Raw genomic sequence first — 25389 nt, forward strand, 5'->3', positions numbered from 1 at the left:
ACCCGTTGCCTGCAATTCCTGTGCCATGTGGGGGACTCCAGGCTGTTTCATGTGTCCTGGATAACCACGGGTGCAGGAAGTGCCTCCAGTGGGTCGAACTCGAGCTCAGGGTTTCTGAGCTTAAGGAGCGGCTGGAGTCACTGCAGGGCTTACGGGAGGCTGAGAATTTCCCAGAGCGTGCGTTCCAGGAGGTGGTCACCCCGAAGCTACAAAGAGTTCAGGGGGATAGTACATGGGTGGCCATCCGGCAGGGTAGGAAGAGGCAGGCAGTGCAGGAATCCTCCAGGAGTGTGGCACTCTCAAACCTGTTTTCAGCGCCGAATACCAGTGAGGGCGACGACACCTTGGGGGAGTGCAGTCAGAAGCAAATCCACGTCACTGTGGGGCAAATGACTGCACAAGGGGTACAGAAAAGTGTAGAGATGCAGTGGTCATAGGGGATTCGATAGGGGGATAGACTGGCGTTTCTGCAACTGTCAACGAGAGTCCCACATGGTGTGTTGCCTCACTGGTGCCAAGGTAAAGGATATCACCGAGAGGGTGCAGGACATTCTGCGAGGAAAAGGGGAACAGCTAGAAGTCGTGGTCCATGTGGGAACCAATGACAAAGGAAGGAAAAGGGTTGAGGTTCTGCAGTCAGAGTTTCAGGAGGTAGGGAAGAAGTTAAAAAGCAGGATATCAAAAGGTATTAATCTCTGGATTACTCCCAGTGCCATGCACTACTGAGTATAGGAATAGTAGGCTAGAACAGGTTATCGCATGGCTGGAGAAATGGCTTCAGATTCCTGGGTCTTTGGGACCAGTTCTGGGGCAGGAGGGACTTGTTCAAGATGGACGGGTTGCACCTCAACAGAGCTGGGACCAATGTCCTCGCTGGAATGTTGACTAGTACTGTACTGTGGAGTGGGTTTAAACTAATTTGGCAGCAGTATGGGTACAAGGATGAAATATGAGAGAGGAGAAACAAGGTGCACAGAGGACTTTGAACGGCAAATTGCACTACAGTAAAGAATAGTTCAGAAATAGGAGGGAACAGACAGAGGGCAAATGCGAGGCAGTCTAAGATGGGTTTGGAGTGCATGTGCGCAAATGCACGGAGCGTGATTAATAAGGCTGGTGAGCTGAAGGCACAAGTTGCCACATGGGACTATGATATATTGGCAATAACAGAGACCTGGCTCAAAGAAGGGAGAATTGGGAACTTAATATCCCTGGCTACAAGGTATTCAGGAAAGATAGGGAGGGAAGGAAAGAAAAGGAGGGGTGGCATAATTGATCAAAGAAACTATTATAGCATTGGAGAGGGATGATGTAGTTGAGAGGTCAAGGACACAGTCTATTTGGTTAGAATTAAGGAACAACAGAGGAGTTATTACGCTGCTGGGTGTATACTACAGGCTACCAAATAGTGGAAATAAGATGGAGCAAATCTGCAGGAACTACAGAGTGGGATAGTAACAGTGTAAAGGGCAAATAGGAGGAATTCCTGAAATGTGTACAAGAGAACTTTCTTGAACAGTGTGTTTCCAGCCTAACAAGGAAGGAAGCAGTGCTGGATCTAGTTCTGGGGAATTAAGTGGAGCATGTTTCAGTGGGAGAGCATTTGGGGAACAGTGATCATAATATCATCAGGTTTAGAATACTTATGGAAAAGGACAAGGAACAATCAAGCGTGAAAATACTTAACTGGAGGAGAGCTAAATTCAGTGAGTTGTAAAGGGATTGGTAAGCAAAACAGTAATTGAACAATGGGAGGCTTTCAAAGAGGAGATGGTTCGGGTGCAGAGTAGACCCATTCCCATGAAGGGCATCCAAAGCTAGAGCTCCCTGGTTGACTAAAGATATAGAGGTTACAATGAGTCAGAAAAAGGAGGCTTATGACAATTGTACGGTTCGTAATACAGTAGAGAACTAAGCTGATTATAGAAAGTACAGAGGAGATCGAAAAAGGAAATAAGATGGGCAAATTACAGCCTTAGTCCAAATATGGACAAAGGAGCGGAATTCCAGAGGTGAGGTGAGAGTGACTGCCCTTGACATCAAGGCAGCATTTGACCGAGTGTGACATCAAGGAGCCCTAGTAAAATTGAAGTCAATGGGAATCAGGTGGAGAATTCTCCACTGGCTGGAGTCATATCTAGCACAAAGGAAGATGGTTGTGGTTGTTGGAGGTCAATCATCTCAGCCCCAGGACATTGCTACAGGAGTTACTCAGAATAGTGTCAGTTAGGGTGGAAATTGCAAAGGCTCTGGCCACGTCACCTGACGAAGGAGCAGCGCTCCGAAAGCTTGTGATTTCAAATAAAGCTGTTGGACTATAACCTGGTGTTGTGTGACTTCTTACACAATCTTCCAATCCTCCTTGGGTATGGGGGTGGTGCCAGAGGACTGGAGGATTGCAAATGCTACACCCCTGTTCAAAAAAGGGGAGAGGGATAAACTAGGCAACTACAGGCCAGTCAGCCTAACGTCAGTGGTGGGGGAACTTTTAGAGACAATAATCCAGGATAAAATTAATTGTCACTGGGAAAAGTATGGGCTAATAAATGCAAGTCAGCACAGATTTGTTAAAGGCAAATCGTGTTTGACTAACTTGATAGAGTTCTTTGATGATGTAATGGAGAAGGTTGAGGAGGGTAGTGCGGTCGATGTTGTGTCTATGGACTTTCAAAAGGCGTTTGATAAAGAACCACATAATAGACTTGTCAGGAAAATTAAAGCCAATGGGATTAAAGAGACAGCGGCAGTGTGGATACAAAACTGGATAAGGGACAGAAAGCAGAAAGTAGTGGTGAACGGTTGTTTTTCAGACTGGAGGGAAGTGTACAGTGGTGTCCTCCAGGGGTTGGTATTAGGACCACTGCTCTTTTTGATATGTATTATTGACCTGGACATGGGTATACAGGGCATCATTTCAAAGTTTGCAGATGATACGAAACTTGGAAATGTAGTAAACAATGAGGATAGTAACAGACTTCAGGAGAACATAAATAGACTGGTGAAATGGGCAGACAGATGGCAGATACAATTTAACGCAGAGAAGTGTGAAGTGATGCAGTTTAGTGGGAAGAATGAGGAGAGGCGATGTGAACTAAATGCTACAATTTTAAAGGGCGTGCAGGAACAGAGCGACCTGGGGGATTAATTGGATAGCTCCACCAAACAGCTGGCACAGGCTCAATGGGCCGAATGATCTCCTCCTGTGCTGTATCATGCTATGATTCTATGTGCTTCCCCTCCCCCAAGAATCTTGGAGTACATACCTATGTGGACCACAGCAGAAACTTGTGGACACTCCTGATCTATGTTGCTGAGGGTGGTGTTCATTTTACTGCACACTCCTGCTACTTCTCAATGTAGTCACTGGTGGGAGCAGCTATAATTCCTACCGTACGATAGCCCAGCTTAAGTACACGTCTGCCCAAGATTGGAATACTGCTCTCCTATCAGGGGAGGCTCTTGTAGCCCAGCTTTTTCACTCCTGAGCGGGTGCTTGAAAAAGCTCATCATCTGATAGGTGATCCCCTCATCACTACCCTCCAATCTCTCTCTTTGTTGCCTCTTTCTTGTCTCATGATTTTATCAAAGCTACAAAGGTTATTCCTTCTCTTGTTCAACCCCAGGTTCTAATAGGACATCCTACAAAGCTATTCCTCTTCTTAAAATCTCCACTGCCTTGAAATCCAGCATCTTCACAACATCCTCTACTCTCATTTTCCCCCCCATGACCCCAGAAATGTGAAACTCCTCACCTCCCTCAGTAACCCACAGGATTTAAAAACCTGATAATGTCACCCTTCATCTTCTCCCATCTCTCTTTAAAATTGGTGATGGGCTGCACCGCGGGCTCAGGCTCACCACCTTGATTTCTCAATGAACGAGTTGTTGGGCAAAAGCAGATGGATTGTCTTCTCCTGCTCCAAGGGGTGGTTATCGCTGGAATGCCCTTTCCAGTTTCCATGTGACAATCTTTACCGGACTATGAATGGCGTTCTTTAAACAATCCAAACATCTAGCGTTTCACCAACTGGCATACAGTGTAATGTGGGTATGTGAAATGTTCACACGCGGTCCACGTGAACCGTCAAAGGCCCCGAGCTGTACAATTCTGGATTGTGCTCTTCCAAACTTGGGCTGTGAACAGCGTAACACTGGGGTGATGTGATCGGAGGGGATGAACTCAGAGCCTCACACGAGGTGCATTCGCTCAGCATGAAGTGTGAATCTCCTTTCGCACGCTGGTGTCAATACACTCAACACAGCAGGGTGGGCTACAGGACTGAGCAGACTATCTCTGTTACCGTGACAAGGTCGGTGCGGTGCTAAGAGTTCTCTCGGTTGTGCACCCGCTGATGGACCGCCAGGGCGGACGACTGCGTGAAGGACTTTGCGCAGCAAGAGCACTTGTACGGTTTGTCCCCGGTGTGCACCTGCTGATGCTTGAAGCAATCGGATGAGGTGTTGAAGGACTTTTCGCAGTGAGGACACCTGTAGGGTTTCTCTGCTGTATGACTGCGCTGGTGCACAGTCAGACATTGGGAATAAGTGAATGTCTTGTCACAATAGCAACACTGAAAAGGCCTTGCCCCTGTATGAATGCGCTCGTGGGCCGTCAGAGAGGAGAACACTGTGAAGGTATTCTTGCAATAGGAACATTTGAAGGGTTTGTCTCCCATGTGGGTGTGCTGGTGAAGGGTGAGGCAACGTGATTGTTTAAAGCTCTTTTGGCAATAGGAACATTTAAAGGGACTCTCCTCCGAGTGGCTGCGTTAGTGTTTCAGGCAGTCGGAGGAGGTGGAAAAGGTCTTATCACAGTCGGAGCATTTATAAGGCTTGTCCCCCGTGTGAATTCGCTGGCAGACTGAGAGATGCCAGGAATGAGTGAAGCTTTTCTGACACTGCGAGCATCATAGAAACATAGAAGATAGGAGCAGGAGTAGGCCATTCGGCCCCTCGAGCCTGCTCCGCCATTCAATCAGATCATGGCTGGTCATCCAAATTCAGTACCCTGTCCCTGCCTTCTCCCCATACCCCTTGATCCCTTTAGCCTTAAGAAATATATCCAACTCCTTCTTGAATATATTTAATGAATTGGCCTCTACTGCCTTTTGTGGTGGAGAATTCCACAGGTTCACCACTCTCTGGGTGAAGAAATTCCTCCTCATCTCAGTCCTAAATGGCTTACCCCTTATCCTTAGACTGTGACCCCTGGTTCTGGACTCCCCCGCCATCGGGAACATCCTTCCTGCATCTAGTCTGTCTAGTCCATCGAAACAGCTTGTCGCCTGTGTGGATCCGCTGATGGACTGTGAACGACGAGGACTGGGTGAAGTGTTTTCCACAATCACCACACTTGTATGGCCTCTCCCCAGTGTGATTGCGTTCGTGAACTGTCAGAGATGATGCCTGGGTGAATCTCTTTCCGCAGTACGAACATCGGTACAATTTCTTCCCGATGCAAATCTGTGGCTTTGGCACGACGTGGCAGACGGAGAAGTATGAATTCTGCTCTGTGCACGGTTTCTCCGTCTCTTCAATCTGTGAAATAATAATTAGAATAATGAATATCCCATTCAGTCCTTTGTACACCAGTTGGTCTCTCTGTAATTGGGCACAGCTCTTGGTAAATCCATCACTGGACAGGGACAAAAGCAAAATACTGGGGATGTTGGAAATCTGAAATAGAAACACAAAATGCTGGAAATGCTCAGCAGGTCAGGAAGCTTCTGCGGAGAGAGAAAGAGAGTTAACGTTTCAGGTCGATGACCTTTCATCAGAACTAGAAAAAGTTAGAGATTTAACAGTTTTTAAAGCAAGTGCCGGGGCAGGGAGAGGGGGGAGGGGAGGAAAGAGTAAAAGGGAAGGTCTGTGATAGGGTGGAAGGCAGGAGAGATTAAATGACTAAAGGGATGATGGTGCAAGGCAAAAGGGGGTGATTGTGGAATTTGCTGCCCCAGAAAGCTGTGGAAGCTACATCATTAAATAAATTTAAAACAGAAATAGATAATTTCCTAGAAGTAAAGGGAATTAAGGGTTACGGGGAGCGGGCAGGAAATTGGACATGAGTCTAGGTTCGGAACGGTCATGGCCCTGTGGGTAGTGGAGCGGGCCCAGGGGCCGTGTAGCCTGGTTCTGCTCCTACTTCTTGTGTTCTAATTCTGTGTTAGATTTCAGGAGATGGTTTTATTCCTGTTCCTGGCTGGGGTGGAGATCGCCTTTACAGAAGGTAAGTACTGTAGAAAATATAGGGACAGAGTGATCTCCTGGAAGAGTTTCGATCGCCTAGATGGGTCGGAGAGGAATTTCCCAGATTTTTTCTCCCAAATTGGCCATTGGGTTTTTTATCTGGTTTTTCGCCTCTCCCGGGAGATCACATGGGTTCGGGTGGATGCAGAATGATAGAAGATTTGAGGTTAGGATCAGATCAGCCATGATCTTATTGAATGGTGGAGCAGGCTTGAGGGGCCGATTGGCCTACTCCTGCTCCTATTTCTTATGTTCTTATGTTCTTATAATGGGACAAGTAAAGAGACAAACAATGGGTTTAGAGGAGGTGTAAATGGCAACAGCAGAACCATTACCAGCACCTGCTGTCTGAAAAAATGGGGCAGTGATTATGATCTGAAATTGTTGAACTTGACGTTGAGTCCAGAAGGGTGTAACATGCCTAATCAAAATAGGAGGTGCTGTTCCTTGAGCTTCATTGGAACAGTGTAGGAGTCAGAGGTCAGAGTGGGAGTGGGGCGTCATATTAAAATGGCAAACAACCGGAAGCTCGGGATCACGCTTGCGGACTGAACGGAGGTGTTCAGCAAAGCAGTCACCCAATCTGTGTTTGGTCTCCCCAATGTAGAGGAGACCACATCGTGAGCAGCGAATACAGAATAGTAATTTGAAAGAAGTAAATCATTGTTTCACCTGGAAGGAGTGTTTGGGGCCCTGGACAGTGGGAAGGGAGCAGGTAAAAGGGAGTTCGGATCAAGCCGCAAATTCTGACATTTTGCTGTTACTGAAACTTCACTGCAACGTTAATAACTGTAATGTGCAGATTCATTTTAGAAATTGCCACAATCCACTCAACTGTAGACGTGTAATCGGTTCTTTTACCATCTGCAGATGATCTAACCTGACAGTTCACCCTATTGAATTCACATTATTTGTGTTTCAAACACCCCCCAGTGTCTCACAGTACCCTCTCTGGTCAAGTCACACTGGAGCACAATTCTACAGGCTGCAGCGGCCCTCAGTACTTGGGTGACTGGCGGGGGGTTATTTACAAGAAGCAGGAACCCTGGCCGATATTTCCCCCCCCCCCCCCCCTTAACCCAGGAGTACTAAGTGAAACTGTAGAAGCACAACTACTGCCACAGCTGTGATCAGACAACTCAACACAGACCAGGAATTCAGCCTGGGATCTTCTGTTTTGTGTGCACATGCAGCAGCCTCTACATATTGGTACAGTGCAATGAAACAGTCTGTGAAAGCACAGGCATGTTAACTAAAAGCAGAAGATAAATGAATCACTGCTTTACAATAACCCTGCGAGCAGTGCTTTGTGCTGGGAAACACTTACTGAGATGGTGCAGTTGTTATTCCACAAGGATGAAGTCAAATGAGCCGCAGGTCCGCCTTTATCGAAATGTATCTTGTCATTTTGTACTTGAAACAAAACTGAACACGTGTAACAAGAGATTCCTGTCACGTGTTGACTTTTAACTTGGAGGAGTGAGACGAACTATGCTTGTAATACAAACAGAAAATGCTGGAAATACTCAGCAGGTCAGGCAGCATCTGTGGAGAGAGAAACAGAGTTAACGTTTCAGGTCGATGAGCTTTTAATACGAACTATGTTTGTACACCAGAGGTGGGTTTTGGTGTTTAATCTCAGATAGGATGGGGTCTGTGGCTCAGTGGTTACCATTTCTCGCCTCGGAGTCAGAAGGTTGTGGGTTCAAGTCTTGCTCCCGTCCTGGCCAATATTTATCCCTCAATTAACATAACAAAAACAGATTATTTGGTCATTATCTTCTTCTTCTTAGGCAGTCCCTCGGAACCGAGGATGACTTGCTTCCACATTAAAAATGAGTTCTCAGGTGACTGATGAGTCCAATGCGGGACCTACTGCCTCTGTCACAGGTGGGGCAGACGGTGGTTGAAGGGGCGGGTGGGTGGGGCGCTTGGGTTGACGTGCGCTCCTTGCACTGCCTGCGCTTGGCTTCCGCTTGCTCCCGGCGAAGAGACTCGAGGCGTTCGGCGCCTTCCCGGATGCTTCTCCTCCACTTTGTATGGTCTTGGGCCAGGGATTCCCAGGTGTCAGTGGGGATGTTGCACTTTTTCAAGGAGGCTTTGAGGGTGTCCTTGAAGCGTTTCCTCCGCCCACCTGGGGCTCTCTTGCCGCGTTGGAGCTCCAAGTGGAGCGCTTGCTTTGGGAGTCTCATATTGGGCATTCGGACGATGTGACCCGTCCATCGGAGTTGATTGAGCGTGGACAAAGCTTCGATGCTGGGGATGTTGGCCTGAGTGAGAACACTGATGTTGGTGCATCTATCCTGCCAATGGATTTACAGGATCTTGCGGAGGCAGCGTTGGTGGTACCTCACCAGTGCTTCGAGGTGCCAGTTGTAAATGGTCCATGTCTCTGAGGCATACAGGAGGGCGGGTATCACTACTGCTCTGTAGACCATGAGGCTGGTGCTGGGTTTGCGGTCCTGGTTTTCAAACACTCTCTTCCTCAGAGGACCGAAGGCCGCACTGATACACTGAAGGCGGTATTGGACTTCATCATCAGCGTCTGCCCTTGTTGACAGTAGGCTTCCGAGGTTTGGAAAGTGGTCCACGTTGTCCAAGGCCTTGTCGTGGATTTTGAGAGTCGGGGAGCAGTACTGTGTGGTGGGGGCAGGACCTTTGTCTTATGGATGTTGTCTTATGGATGTTTAGTGTAAGGCCCATGCTCTCGTACGCTTCGGTGAAGGTGTTGACGATGGTTTTAAGTTCGACCTCCGAGTGAGCGCAGACGCAAGCGTCGTCTGCATACTGTAATTCGACGACAGAGGATGGGACGACCTTGGATTTGGACTGGAGGCAACGGAGGTTGAACAGTTTCCCGTTTGTTCTGTGAATTACCTCCACTCCAGTGGGGAGCTTACTGAGGGTGAGATGGCGCATTGCAGCAATAGGCCTGCTTTGACCTCACAAAGGCCATCAACACTGTCAACCGTGAGCGATTATGGAGTGTCCCTCTCAAATTCGGATGCCCTCAAAAGTTTGTCACCATTCTCCGCCTGCTTCACGACAACATGCAAGCCGTGATCCTGACCAACGGTTCCACCACAGACCCAATTCACGTACGAACTGGGGTCAAGCAAGGCTGTGTCATCGCAGCAATGATCTTCTCGATCTTCCTGGCTGCAATACTCCATCTCACACTCAGGTCATTATCACATTGCTGTTTATGGGAGCTTGCTGTGTGCAAATTGGCTACTGTGTTTCCTACATTGCAAGAGTGACTACACTTCAAACAGTATTTCATTGGCTGTAAAGCGCTTTGGGATGTCCAGTAGTCGTGACAGGCGCTATATAACTGCAAGTCTTTTTTTAATTTCTAATTACCGAACATGTAAAATCTCGAGCTCAGTCGTTGAGAGTAAAGGTACTTGGAGGGCAAAGCTCCCTGCTGCCTTCCTGTCCTGTTGCTAAATTGCTGGGAGGTGCCGCTGTTCTGCTGTTACCCATTCCCAGCTGATGGCCTGGGGGAGGCGCTGCAATACCCTCACTCACCGGGGGCGGCGTTGCAATACCCTCACTCACCGGGGGCGGCGCCGCAATACCCTCACTCACCGGAGGTGGCGCTGCAATACCCTCACTCACCAGGGGCGGCGCTGCAATACCCTCACTCACCAGGGGCAGCGCTGCAATACCCTCACTCACCAGGGGAGGCGCTGCAATACCCTCACTCACCAGGGGAGGCGCTGCAATACCCTCACTCACCGGGGGCGGCGCTGCAATACCCTCACTCACCAGGGGCGGCGCTGCAATACCCTCACTCACCTGGGGGAGGCGCTACAATACGCTCACTCACCGGAGACGGCGGTGCAATACCCTCACTCACTGGGGGCGGCGCTGCAATACCCTCACTCACCGGGGGTGGCGCCGCAATATCCTCACTCACCGGAGGTGGCGCTGCAATACCCTCACTCACCGGAGGTGGCGCTGCAATACCCTCACTCACCGGGGTGGCGCTGCAATACCCTCACTCACCATGGGCGGCGCTGCAATACCCTCACTCACCAAGGGTGGCGCTGCAATACCGTCACTCACCGGGGGCGGCGCTGCAATACCCTCACTCACCGGGGGAGGCGCTGCAATACCCTCACTCATCAGGGGCGGCGCTGCAATATCCTCACTCACCAGGGGCGGCGCCGCAATACCCTCACTCACCGAGGCGGCGCTGCAATACCCTCACTCACCAGGGGCGGTGCTGCAATACCCTCACTCACCAGGGGCGGCGCTGCAATACCCTCACTCACAAGGGGCAGCGCAGCAATACCCTCACTCACCGGGGGAGGCGCTGCAATACCCTCACTCACCGGGGAAGTGCTGCAATACCCTCACTCACCGGAGGCAGCACTGCAATACCCTCACTCACCAGGGTCGGCGCTGCAATACCCTCACTCACCGGGGGAGGCGCTGCAATACCCTCACTCACCTGGGGGAGGCGCTGCAATACCCTCACTCACCGGAGACGGCGGTGCAATACCCTCACTCACTGGGGGCGGCGCTGCAATACCCTCACTCACCGGGGGTGGCGCCGCAATATCCTCACTCACCGGAGGTGGCGCTGCAATACCTTCACTCACCGGGGGTGGCGCTGCAATACCCTCACTCACCGGGGGAGGCGCTGCAATACCCTCACTCACCGGGGGCGGCGCTGCAATCCCCTCACTCACCGGGGGCGGCGCAGCAATACCCTCACTCAACGGGGGCGGCGCTGCAATACCCTCACTCACCGGGGGAGGCGCTGCAATACCCTCACTCATCAAGGGCGGCGCTGCAATACCCTCACTCACCAGGGGCGGCGCCGCAATACCCTCACTCACCGTGGCGGCGCTGCAATACCCTCACTCACCAGGGGCGGTGCTGCAATACCCTCACTCAACAGGGGCGGCGCTGCAATACCCTCACTCACCAGGGGCAGCGCTGCAATACCCTCACTCACCGGGGGCGGCACAGCAATACCCTCACTCACCGGGGGAGGCGCTGCAATACCCTCACTCACCAGGGGAGTTGCTGCAATACCCTCACTCACCGGGGGCGGCGCTGCAATAAACTCACTCACCAGGGGCGGCGCTGCAATACCCTCACTCACCGGGGGAAGCACTGCAATACCCTCACTCACCGGGGGAGGCGCTGCAATAACCCCACTCACCAGAAGCGGCGCTGCAATACCCTCACTCACCGGGGGTGGCGCTGCAATACCCTCACTCACCGGGGGCGGCGCTGCAATACCCTAACTCACCGGGGGAAGTGCTGCAATACCCTCGCTTACCGGGGAAGTGCTGCAATACCCTCTGTCCCCGGAGGCGGCACTGCAATACCCTCACTCACCAGGGGCGGTGCTGCAATGCCCTCACTCACCGGGGGAGGTGCTGCAATACCCTCACTCACCGGGGGGAGGCGCTGCAATACCCTCACTCACCGGAGACGGCGGTGCAATACCCTCACTCACTGGGGGCGGCGCTGCAATACCCTCACTCACCGGGGGCGGCGCTGCAATACCCTCACTCACTGGGGGAAGTGCTGCAATACCCTCACTCACCTGGGGAAGTGCTGCAATACCCTCACTCACCGGCGGTGGCGCTGCAATACCCTCACTCACCGGGGGAAGTGCTGCAATACCCTCACTCAGCGGAGGCGGCGCTGCAATACCCTCGGTCACCGGGGGAACCGCTGCAATACCCTCACTCACCGGGGGAGGCGCTGCAATACCCTCACTCACCGGGGGGAGGTGCAGCAATACCCTCACTCACGAGAGGCGGCGCTGCAATACCCTCACTCACCAGGGGAGGCGCTGCAATGCCCTCACTCACCGGGTGAGGCGCTGCAATACCCTCACTCACCGGGGGAGGCGCTGCAATACCCTCACTCACCGGGGGAGGCGCTGCAATACCCTCACTCACTGGGGGAGGCGCTGCAGTACCCTCACTCACCAGGGGAGGCGCTGCAACACCCTCACTCACCAGGTGAGGCTCTGCAATACCCTCACTCACTCGAGGCGGCGCTGCAATACCCTCACTCACCGGGGGAGGCGCTGCAATACCCTCACTCACAGGGGGAGGCGCTGCAATACCCTCACTCACTGGGGGAGGCGCTGCAATACTCTCACTCACCGGGGGAGGCGCTGCAATACCCTCACTCACCGGGGGAGACGCTGCAATACCCTCACTCACCGGAGGCGGCGCTGCAATACCCTCACTCACAGTGGGAGGCGCTGCAATACCCTCCCTCACCAGGGGGAGGCGCTGCAATACCCTCACTCACCGGAGGCGGCGCTGCAATACCCTCACTCACCGGAGGCGGCGCTGTAATACCCTCACTCACCGGAGGCGGTGCTGCAATACCCTCACTCACCAGGGGAGATGGTACAATACCCTCACTCCCCGGGGGAGGCGCTGCAATACCCTCACTCACCAGGGGAGGCGGTACAATACCCTCGCTCCCCGGGGGAGGCGCTGCAATACCCTCACTCACCGGAGGCGGCACTGCAATACCCTGACTCACCGGGGGAGGCGCTGCAATACCCTCACTCACCGGGGGAGGCGCTGCAATACCCTCACTCACCAGGGGAGGCGCTGCAACACCCTCACTCACCGGGGGAGGTGTTGCAATACCCTCACTCACCGGGGGAGGCGCTGCAATACCCTCACTCACCTGGGGAGGCGCTGCAATACCCTCACTCACCAGGGGAGGCGCTGCAATACCCTCAATCACCGGGGGAGGTGCTGCAATACCCTCACTCACTGGAGGCGGCGCTACAATACCCTCACTCACCGGAGGCGGTGCTGTAATCCCCTCACTCACCGGAGGCGGCGTTGCAATACCCTCACTCACCAGGGGAGGCGGTACAATACCCTCACTCCCCGGGGGCGGCGCTGCAATACACTCACTCACCAGGGGAAGTGGTACAATACCCTCACTCCCTGGGGGAGGCGATGCAATACCCTCACTCACCGGAGGCGGCGCTGCAATACCCTCACTCACCGGGGGAGGCACTGCAATACCCTCACTCACCGGGGGAGGCGCTGCAGTACCCTCACTCACCAGGGTAGGCGCTGCAATACCCTCACTCACCGGAGGCGGTGCTGTAATCCCCTCACTCACCGGAGGCGGCGTTGCAATACCCTCACTCACCAGGGGAGGCGGTACAATACCCTCACTCCCCGGGGGCGGCGCTGCAATACACTCACTCACCAGGGGAGGTGGTACAATACCCTCACTCCCTGGGGGAGGCGATGCAATACCCTCACTCACCGGAGGCGGCGCTGCAATACCCTCACTCACCGGGGGAGGCACTGCAATACCCTCACTCACCGGGGGAGGCGCTGCAGTACCCTCACTCACCAGGGTAGGCGCTGCAATACCCTCACTCACCGGGGGAGGCGCTGCAATACCCTCATCACCGGGGGAGGCGCTGCAATACCCTCATCACCGGGGGAGGCGCTGAAATACCCTCACTCACCAGCGGAGGTGCTGCAATACCCTCACTCACCGGAGGCTGCGCTGCAGTACCCTCACTCACCGGTCGAGGCGCTGCAATACCCTCACTCACCAGGGGAGGCGCTGCAATACCCTCACTTACCGGGGGCGGCGCTGCAATACCCTCACTCACCGGGGGAGGCGCTGCAATACCCTCACTCACCAGGGGCGGTGCTGCAATACCCTCACTCACCAGGGGCGGTGCTGTAATACCCTCACTCACCAGGGGCAGCGCTGCAATACCCTCACTCACCGGGGGAGGCGCTGCAATACCCTCACTCACCAGGGGAGGCGCTGCAATACCCTCACTCACCGGGGGCGGCGCTGCAATACCCTCAATCACCGGGGGAGGCGCTGCAATACCCTCACTCACCGGGGGATGCGCCGCAATACCCCCACTCACCAGAGGCGGCGCTGCAAAACCCTCACTCACCGGGGGTGGCGCTGCAATACCCTCACTCACCGGGGGCGGCGCCGCAATACCCTCACTCACCGGAGGTGGCGCTGCAATACCCTCACTCACTGGGGCGGCGCTGCAATACCCTCACTCACCGTGGGCGGCGCTGCAATACCCTCACTCACCGAGGGTGGCGCTGCAATACCCTCACTCACCGGGGGTGGCGCTGCAACACCCTCACTCACCGGGGGAGGCGCTGCAATACCCTCACTCACCGGGGGCTATGCTGCAATACCCTCACTGACCGGGGGCGGCGCAGCAATACCCTCACTCACTGGGGGAGGCGCTGCAATACCGTCACTCACCGGGGGCGGCGCTGCAATACCCTCACTCATCAGGGGCGGCGCTGCAATATCCTCACTCACCAGGGGCGGCGCCGCAATACCCTCACTCACCGAGGCGGCGCTGCAATACCCTCACTCACCAGGGGCGGTGCTGCAATACCCTCACTCACCAGGGGCAGCGCTGCAATACCCTCACTCACCGGGGGCGGCGCAGCAATACCCTCACTCACTGGGGGAGGCGCTGCAATACCCTCACTCACCAGGGGCGGCGCTGCAATACCCTCACTCACCGGGGGGAGGCGCTGCAATACCCTCACTCACCTGGGGGAGGCGCTGCAATACCCTCACTCACCGGAGACGGCGGTGCAATACCCTCACTCACTGGGGGCGGCGTTGCAATTCCCTCACTCACCGGGGGTGGCGCCGCAATATCCTCACTCACCGGAGGTGGCGCTGCAATACCCTCAATCACCGGGGGAGGCGCTGCAATACCCTCACTCACCATGGGAGGCGCTGCAATATCCTCACTCACCAGGGGTGGCGCTGCAATACCTTCACTCACCGGGGGTGGCGCTGCAATACCCTCACTCACTGGGGGAGGCGCTGCAATACCCTCACTCACCGGGGGCGGCGCTGCAATCCCCTCACTCACCGGGGGAGGCGCTGCAATACCCTCACTCACCAGGGTAGGCGCTGCAATACCCTCACTCACCGGGGGAGGCGCTGCAATACCTTCACTGACCGGGGGAGGCGCTGCAATACCCTCACTCACCGGGGAGGCGCTGCAATACCCTCACTCACCTGGGGAGGCGCTGCAATACCCTCACTGACCGGGGGAGGCACTGCAATACCCTCACTCACCGGGGGAGGCGCTGCAATACCCTCACTCACCGGAGGCGGCGCTGCAATACCCTCACTCACCAGGGGAGGCGGTACAATACCCTCACTCCCCGGGGGCGGCGCTGCAATACACTCACTCACCAGGGGAAGTGGTACAATACCCTCACTCCCTGGGGGAGGCGATGCAATACCCTCACTCACCGGAGGCGGCGCTGCAATACCCTCACTCACCGGGGGAGGCACTGCAATACCCTCACTCACCGGGGGAGGCGCTGCAGTACCCTCACTCACCAGGGTAGGCGCTGCAATACCCTCACTCACCGGAGGCGGTGCTGTAATCCCCTCACTCACCGGAGGCGGCGTTGCAATACCCTCACTCACCAGGGGAGGCGGTACAATACCCTCACTCCCCGGGGGCGGCGCTGCAATACACTCACTCACCAGGGGAGGTGGTACAATACCCTCACTCCCTGGGGGAGGCGATGCAATACCCTCACTCACCGGAGGCGGCGCTGCAATACCCTCACTCACCGGGGGAGGCACTGCAATACCCTCACTCACCGGGGGAGGCGCTGCAGTACCCTCACTCACCAGGGTAGGCGCTGCAATACCCTCACTCACCGGGGGAGGCGCTGCAATACCCTCATCACCGGGGGAGGCGCTGCAATACCCTCATCACCGGGGGAGGCGCTGAAATACCCTCACTCACCAGCGGAGGTGCTGCAATACCCTCACTCACCGGAGGCTGCGCTGCAGTACCCTCACTCACCGGTCGAGGCGCTGCAATACCCTCACTCACCAGGGGAGGCGCTGCAATACCCTCACTTACCGGGGGCGGCGCTGCAATACCCTCACTCACCGGGGGAGGCGCTGCAATACCCTCACTCACCAGGGGCGGTGCTGCAATACCCTCACTCACCAGGGGCGGTGCTGTAATACCCTCACTCACCAGGGGCAGCGCTGCAATACCCTCACTCACCGGGGGAGGCGCTGCAATACCCTCACTCACCAGGGGAGGCGCTGCAATACCCTCACTCACCGGGGGCGGCGCTGCAATACCCTCAATCACCGGGGGAGGCGCTGCAATACCCTCACTCACCGGGGGATGCGCCGCAATACCCCCACTCACCAGAGGCGGCGCTGCAAAACCCTCACTCACCGGGGGTGGCGCTGCAATACCCTCACTCACCGGGGGCGGCGCCGCAATACCCTCACTCACCGGAGGTGGCGCTGCAATACCCTCACTCACTGGGGCGGCGCTGCAATACCCTCACTCACCGTGGGCGGCGCTGCAATACCCTCACTCACCGAGGGTGGCGCTGCAATACCCTCACTCACCGGGGGTGGCGCTGCAACACCCTCACTCACCGGGGGAGGCGCTGCAATACCCTCACTCACCGGGGGCTATGCTGCAATACCCTCACTGACCGGGGGCGGCGCAGCAATACCCTCACTCACTGGGGGAGGCGCTGCAATACCGTCACTCACCGGGGGCGGCGCTGCAATACCCTCACTCATCAGGGGCGGCGCTGCAATATCCTCACTCACCAGGGGCGGCGCCGCAATACCCTCACTCACCGAGGCGGCGCTGCAATACCCTCACTCACCAGGGGCGGTGCTGCAATACCCTCACTCACCAGGGGCAGCGCTGCAATACCCTCACTCACCGGGGGCGGCGCAGCAATACCCTCACTCACTGGGGGAGGCGCTGCAATACCCTCACTCACCAGGGGCGGCGCTGCAATACCCTCACTCACCGGGGGGAGGCGCTGCAATACCCTCACTCACCTGGGGGAGGCGCTGCAATACCCTCACTCACCGGAGACGGCGGTGCAATACCCTCACTCACTGGGGGCGGCGTTGCAATTCCCTCACTCACCGGGGGTGGCGCCGCAATATCCTCACTCACCGGAGGTGGCGCTGCAATACCCTCAATCACCGGGGGAGGCGCTGCAATACCCTCACTCACCATGGGAGGCGCTGCAATATCCTCACTCACCAGGGGTGGCGCTGCAATACCTTCACTCACCGGGGGTGGCGCTGCAATACCCTCACTCACTGGGGGAGGCGCTGCAATACCCTCACTCACCGGGGGCGGCGCTGCAATCCCCTCACTCACCGGGGGCGGCGCAGCAATACCCTCACTCAACGGGGAAGGCGCTGCAATACCCTCACTCACCGGGGGCGACGCTGCAATACCCTCACTCACCGGGGGAGGCGCTGCAATACCCTCACTCATCAAGGGCGGCGCTGCAATACCCTCACTCACCAGGGGCGGCGCCGCAATACCCTCACTCACCGAGGCGGCGCTGCAATACCCTCACTCACCAGGGGCGGTGCTGCAATACCCTCACTCAACAGGGGCGGCGCTGCAATACCCTCACTCACCAGGGGCAGCGCTGCAATACCCTCACTCACCGGGGGCGACGCAGCAATACCCTCACTCACCGGGGGAGGCGCTGCCATACCCTCACTCACCAGGGGTGGCGCTGCAATACCCTCACTCACCGGTGGAAGCACTGCAATACCCTCACTCACCGGGGGAGGCGCTGCAATAACCCCACTCACCAGAAGCGGCGCTGCAATACCCTCACTCACCGGGGGTGGCGCTGCAATACCCTCACTCACCGGGGGCGGCGCTGCAATACACTAACTCACCGGGGGAAGTGCTGCAATACCCTCACTTACCGGGGAAGTGCTGCAATACCCTCACTCACCGGAGGCGGCACTGCAATACCCTCACTCACCAGGGGCGGTGCTGCAATGCCCTCACTCACCGGGGGAGGTGCTGCAATACCCTCACTCACCGGGGGGAGGCGCTGCAATACCCTCACTCACCGGAGACGGCGGTGCAATACCCTCACTCACTGGGGGCGGCGCTGCAATATCCTCACTTACCGGGGGCAGCGCTGCAATACCCTCACTCACTGGGGGAAGTGCTGCAATACCCTCACTCACCTGGGGAAGTGCTGCAATACCCTTACTCACCGGAGGTGGCGCTGCAATACCCTCACTCACCGGGGGAAGTGCTGCAATACCCTCACTCAGCGGAGGCGGCGCTGCAATACCCTCACTCACTGGGGGAGGCGCTGCAATACCCTCACTCACCGGGGGAGGCGCTGCAATACCCTCACTCACCGGGGGAGGCGCTGCAATACCCTCACTCACCAGGGGAGGCGCTGCAACACCCTCACTCACTGGAGGCGGCGCTGCAATACCCTCACTCACCAGGTGAGGCGCTGCAATACCCTCACTCACTCGAGGCGGCGCTGCAATACCCTCACTCACCGGGGGAGGCGCTGCAATACCCTCACTCACAGGGGGAGGCGCTGCAATACCCTCACTCACTGGGGGAGGCGCTGCAATACTCTCACTCACCGGGGGAGGCGCTGCAATACCCTCACTCACCGGAGGCGGCGCTGCAATACCCTCACTCACAGCGGGAGGCGCTGCAATACCCTCACTCACCAGGGGAGGTGGTACAATACCCTCACTCCCCGGGGGAGGCGCTGAAATACCCTCACTCACCAGGGGAGGCGGTACAATACCCTCACTCCCCGGGGGAGGCGCTGCAATACCCTCACTCACCGGAGGCGGCACTGCAATACCCTGACTCACCGGGGGAGGCGCTGCAATACCCTCACTCACCGGGGGAGGCGCTGCAATACCCTCACTCACCAGGGGAGGCGCTGCAACACCCTCACTCACCGGGGGAGGCGTTGCAATACCCTCACTCACCGGGGGAGGCGCTGCAATACCCTCACTCACCGGGCGAGGCGCTGCAATACCCTCACTCACCTGGGGAGGCGCTGCAATACCCTCACTCACCGGGGGAGGCACTGCAATACTCTCACTCACCGGGGGAGGCGCTGCAATACCCTCACTCACCGGAGGCGGCACTGCAATACCCTCACTCACAGCGGGAGGCGCTGCAATACCCTCACTCACCGGGGGCAGCGCTGCAATACCCTCACTCACCAGGGGAGGCGGTACAATACCCTCACTCCCTGGGGGAGGCGCTGCAATACCCTCACTCACCGGAGGCGGCGCTGCAATACCCTCACTCACCAGGGGAGGCGCAGCAATACCCTCACTCACCAGGCGAGGCGCTGCAATACCCTCACTCACTTGGGGAGGCGCTGCAATACCCTCACTCACCGGGGAAAGCGCTGCAATCCCCTCACTCACCGGGGGAGGCGCTGCAATACCCTCACTCACCGGAGGCGGCACTGCAATACCCTCACTCACCGAGGGAGGTGCTGCAATACCCTCACTCACCAGGGGGAGGCGCTGCAATACCCTCACTCACCGGAGGCGGCGCTGCAATACCCTCACTCACCGGGGGAGGCGCTGCAATACCCTCACTCACCGGAGGCGGCGCTGCAATACCCTCACTCACCGGGGAAGGCGCTGCAATACCCTCACTCACCAGTGGAGGCGCTGAAATACCCTCACTCACCAGGGGAGGCGCTGCAACACCCTCACTCACCGGGGGAGGTGCTGCAATACCCTCACTCACCGGGGGAGGCGCTGCAATACCCTCACTCACCGGGGGAGGCGCTGCAATACCCTCACTCACCGGGCGAGGCGCTGCAATACCCTCACTCACCAGGGGAGGCGCTGCAACACCCTTACTCACCGGGGGAGACGCTGCAATACCCTCACTCACCGGGGGAGGCGCTGCAATACCCTCACTCACCGGGCGAGGCGCTGCAATACTCTCACTCACCTGGGAGGCGCTGCAATACCCTCACTCACCGGGGGAGGCGCTGCAATACCCTCACTCACCGGGGGAGGCGCTGCAATACCCCCACTCACCGGAGGCGGCGCTGTAATACCCTCACTCACCGGAGGCGGCGCTGCAATACCCTCACTCACCAGGGGAGGCGGTACAATACCCTCACTCCCCGGGGGCGGCGCTGAAATACCCTCACTCACCAGGGGAGGCGGTACAATACCCTCACTCCCCGGGGGAGGTGCTGCAATACCCTCACTCACCAGAGGCGGCGCTGCAATACCCTCACTCACCGGGGGAGGCGCTGCAACACCCTCACTCACCGGGGGAGGCGCTGCAATACCCTCACTCACCAGGGTAGGCGCTGCAATACCCTCACTCACCGGGGGAGGCGCTGCAATACCTTCACTGACCGGGGGAGGCGCTGCAATACCCTCACTCACCGGGGAGGCGCTGCAATACCCTCACTCACCTGGGGAGGCGCTGCAATACCCTCACTGACCGGGGGAGGCACTGCAATACCCTCACTCACCGGGGGAGGCGCTGCAATACCCTCACTCACCGGAGGCGGCGCTGCAATACCCTCACTCACCCGGGGAGGCACTGCAATACCCTCACTCACCAGGGGGAGGCGCTGCAATACCCTCACTCACCGGAGGCGGCGCTGCAATACCCTCACTCACCGGAGGCGGCGCTGTAACACCCTCACTCACTGGAGGCGGCTCTGCAATACCCTCACTCACCAGGGGAGGCGGTACAATACCCTCACTCCCCGGGGGAGGCGCTGCAATACCCTCACTCACCAGGGGAGACGGTACCATACCCTCACTTCCTGGGGGAGGCGCTGCAATACCCTCACTCACCAGAGGCGGCGCTGCAATACCCTCACTCCCCGGGGGAGGCGCTGCAATACCCTCACTCACCGGGGGAGGCGCTGCAATACCCTCACTCACCGGGGGCGACGCTGCAGGAGGTGGCGCTGGCCCGACATGGCGGTGTCCGGGTCCTGCTCCGGCTGCTCTCAGGTTCCCAGTACAGGGCCTGGTGTGGAAATGCAGCTTTCGGCTACTGCTGGATCCCACCATGAGGCGCGGATTCCGCGGGCCGCCCAGGACTCGATCCCTCCACTCGTTCAATCCCGGCGCTGCCACAGCTCCTTTTAATCATCTTCTCACAATACAACAGCACCAATGTGTGCACATGCACAGCAGCTAGTTGACAGAAATTGGTGATGTACGCATGCGCGGCTGGCTATAAACGCTGCACGTGGACAGCCCCAATAGCAATTGACACAACTTACATTGATATAGAATCATAGTATGGTACACCACAGCAGGTGGCCATTCGGCCCATTGTGCCTGTGCCAGCTCTTTGGTAGAGCTATACAATTAGGTCCCACCCCCCTTTGGTATGTTGGCCTTTATTGCAAGGGGGTTGCAGTATAAGAGTAAAGACGTCTTACTGCAATAATAGGGCTTTGGTGAGACCACATCTGGAGTATTGTGTACAGTTTTGGTCTCCTTACCTAAGGAAGGATATACTTGACTTAGAGCAGGTGTAATGAAAGTTCACTAGATTGATCCCTAGGATGAGCGGGCTTTCCTATGAGGAGAGATTGAGTAGAATGGGCTTATATTCTTTGGAGTTTAGAAGAATTGAAATGTATAAAATTCTGAGAGGGCTTGACAGGTTGTTGCTGAGAGGTGGTTTCCCCTGGCTGGAGAGTCTAGAACTAGGGGGCAGTCTTAGGATAAGAGGTCGCCCATTTAGGACTGAGATGAGGAGAAATTTCTTCTCAGAGGGTTGTGAATCTTTGGAATTCTCTGCCCCAGAGGGCTGTGGATGCTGAGTCATTGAGTATATTCAAGGCTGAGATCGAGAGATTTTTGGACACTAAGTGATTCAAGGAATATGGGGATCGGGCAGGAAAGTGGAGTTGAGGTACAATAAGAAGACTTGCATTTCTATAGCGCCTTTCACAACCACCGGACGTCCCAAAGCACTTTACAGCCAATGAAGTACTTTTTGAAGTGTAGTCACTGTTGTAATGTAGGAAATGCAGCAGCCAATATGCGCACAGCAAGCTCCCAGCAATGTGATAATGACCAGATATTCTGTTTTTGTTATGTTGATTGAAGGATAAATATTGGCCAGGGCACTGGGGATAGCTCCCCTGCTCTTCTTCGAAATAGTGCCATGGGATCTTTTATGTCCACCTGAGAGAGCAGATTGGGCCTCAGTTTAATGTCTCATCCAAAAGATGGCTCCTCCAACAGTACAGCGCTCCCTCAGTACTGCACTGGAGTGTCAGCCTAGATTTCTGTGATCAAGTTTCTGGAGTGGGACTTGAATCTACAACCTCATGACTCAGAGGCGAGGAGTGTTGGCCACTGAGCCACTGGCTGACACAGATCTTATTGAATGGTGGAGCAGGCTCAAGGGGCCGTATGGCCTACTCCTGCTCCTATTTCTTATGGTTTTATGTTCCCCTGCTCTTTCCCCATAGCCTTGTAATTTTATTCCTTCAAGCATTTATACAATTCCCTTTTGAAAGTTACTATTGAATCAGCTTACACCACCCTTTAAGGCAGTGCATTCAAGATCATAACAACTTGCTGCCTAAAATTATTTTTCTCATGTTGTCTCTGGTTCTATTGTCAATCACCTTAAATCTGTGTCCCCTGGTTATTGACCCTTCTGCCACACAGTTTCTCCTGATTTACTCTATCAAAATTGTTCATGATTTTGAACACCTCTATCAAATCTCCTCTGACCCTTCCCTGCCCTAAGGAGAACAACCCCAGCTTCCCCAGAATCTCCCATGGGCTTCAATTTAGCTAACAAGTCCATTGTGATTCAGTATAAATCAAAGGACAACATTTTGACACTGTATAGGTCGCTGGTTAGAATGCATCTAGAGTACTGTGCCCAATTTTAATCCCCCAAATGGTGGTTAATATAGTAGCCTAGGAAAAGGTCCAGTGCAGAGCTACAAGAATGATTCCTAGCTTAAAGAACCTCAGCTACTCAGAAATGCTCAAGGGCCTTGGCCTATTTACTGTAGAGCAGCATAGACTTAGAGGTGACCTGATAGAAGTCTAGAGTCCCTATTGATAAATTGTTCCAGTTTAACGGATTGGGGAGGACCAAGGGACATTAGTTTAAACTATGTAAGAGTTGGAATAGTCTTGATATTAGGTGGCTCTTTTATTCGCAGTGAATTCTGAGTCTGAAGTACATTGCCAGAGGGAGCTGGACCGGTTCCTGCCTGGGGCAGAAATCGCATCATATAGAAGAGTCTCGATAGGTAACACGTGGTCTATGTGACCTCCTGGACTGGTTTCGATCACCTGAGGGGATCAGAGAGGTATTTTAAGTGTATTTTTCCCTTATTGCTGCTGTTTTTTTCTGACATTTTGCCTCTCCAGGAGATTACATGTCTGCGAGGGTGGGTATTGGAGGTTGGGGGGGCGGGGGGCGGTGGCAGCAGGGTGTAGGGGGGAAGTGTTTAAACATAATGATCCAGCTATCATGGTGTGGGCATGCTTGATGGACCAGCTGGTCTTTCCCAGCCCCTCATTTTCATCTGTTCATATGAAACATCGATTCATTTTAAAAAATTCATTCACGGGATGTGGGCGTCGCTGGTAAGGCCAGCATTTATTTCCCATCCTTAATTTCCCTTGAGAAGGTGGTGGTGAGCATCCTTCTTGAACCGCTGCAGTCCGTGTGGTGAAGGTACTCCCACAGTGCTGTTCGGGAGGGAGTTCCAGGATTTTGTCCCAGCAACGATGAAGGAAAGGCGATATATTTCCAAGTCGGCATGGTGTATGACTTGGAGGGGAACTTGGAGGTGGTGGTGTCCCCATGCACCTGTTGCTCTTGTCCTTGTGGAGGTCACGGGTTTGGGAGATGCTGTCGAAGAAGCCTTGGCGTATTGCTGCAGTGCATCTTATAGGTGATACACACTGCAGCCACAGTGCGCCGGTGGTGCAGGGAGTGAATGTTTAAGATGGTAGAGGGGGTGCCAATCAAGCGGGCTGCTTTGTCCTGGATGGTGTTGAGCTTCTTGAGTGTTGTTGGAGCTGCACTCATCCAGGCAAGTGGAGAGTATTCCATCACACTCCTGACTTGTGCCCTGTAGATGGTGGAAAGGCTTTGGGGAGTCAGGAGGTGAATCACTCACCACAGAATACCCAGCCTCTGACCTGTTCTTATAGACACAGCAATTATGTGGCTGGTCCAGTTAAGTTTCTGGTCAATGGTGACCCATAGGATGTTGACGCTGGGTGATTCGACAATGGTAATATCATTGAATGTCATGGGGAGGTGGTTAGACTCTCTCTTACTGGATATAGTTATTGCCCGGCACTTCTATGGCGCGCGTGATATTTGCCACTTATCAACCCAAGCCTGAATGTTGTCCAGGACTTGCTGCATGTGGGCATGGACTGCTTCATTATCTGAGGAGTTGTGAATGGAACTGAACACTGTGCAATCATCAGCGAACATCCCCACTTCTGACCTTATAATGGAGGGAAGGTCTAAAAATTAGGGCATAGTCTAAAATTAGAGCCATACCTTCCAGGAGTGAAATTAGGAAAGACTTCTACACACAAAGTTTGGTAGAAGTTTGGAACTCTCTTCCACAATAGCAATTGATGCTAGATCAATTGTTAATATTAAATCAGAGATTGATAGCTTCCTGTTAACCAAAGGTATTAAGGGATATGGGCCAAAGTAGGTATAGAAACATAGAAGATAGGAGCAGGAGTAGGCCATTCGGCCCCTCGAGCCTGCTCCGCCATTCAATGAGATCATGGCTGATCATCCAAATTCAGTACCCTGTCCCTGCCTTCTCCCCATATCCCTTGATCCCCCTAGCCTTAAGAAATATATCTAACTCCTTCTTGAATATATTTAATGAATTGGCCTCTACTGCCTTCTGCAGTAGAGAATTCCACAGGTTCACCACTCTCTGGGTGAAGAAATTCCTCCTCATCTCTGTCCTAAATGGCTTACCCCTTATCCTTAGACTGTGACCCCTGGTTCTGGACTCCCCAACCATCGGGGACATCCTTCCAGCATCTAGTCTGTCCAGTCCTGTTAGAATTTTATAAGTTTCAATGTGATCCCCTCTCATTCTTCTAAACTCCAGCGAGTACAAGCCCAATCGACCCAATCTTTCCTCATACGTCATTCCTGCCATCCCAGGTATCAGCCCGGTGAATCTTCGCTGCACTCCCTCCATGGCAAGAACATCCTTCCTCAGATATGGTGACCAAAACTACACACAATACTCCAGATGTGGTCTCACCAAG

At 55.0% G+C, this 25389-nt stretch overlaps 1 protein-coding gene and 1 pseudogene across 1 annotated transcript in view; one reads left to right on the forward strand and one right to left on the reverse strand.

Annotated features, from left to right (window-relative positions):
- LOC147098084 (uncharacterized) overlaps positions 1–25389 on the forward strand; it is a 52225-nt gene that overhangs the window by 14228 nt on the left and 12608 nt on the right. Inside the window, exon 3 of the mRNA XM_085971318.1 lies at positions 3411–3419. Coding sequence (XP_085827444.1) covers positions 3411–3419 — 9 coding nt within the window. The remainder of the gene's footprint in view (positions 1–3410; positions 3420–25389) is intronic.
- On the reverse strand, positions 4323–8438 carry LOC147098085 (uncharacterized; annotated as a pseudogene).

Source organism: Somniosus microcephalus, chromosome 30 (assembly GCF_052327205.1).
Source record: "Somniosus microcephalus isolate GS21.2 chromosome 30, FLI_Smic_1.0, whole genome shotgun sequence".
Taxonomy (NCBI): Eukaryota; Metazoa; Chordata; class Chondrichthyes; order Squaliformes; family Somniosidae; genus Somniosus; species Somniosus microcephalus.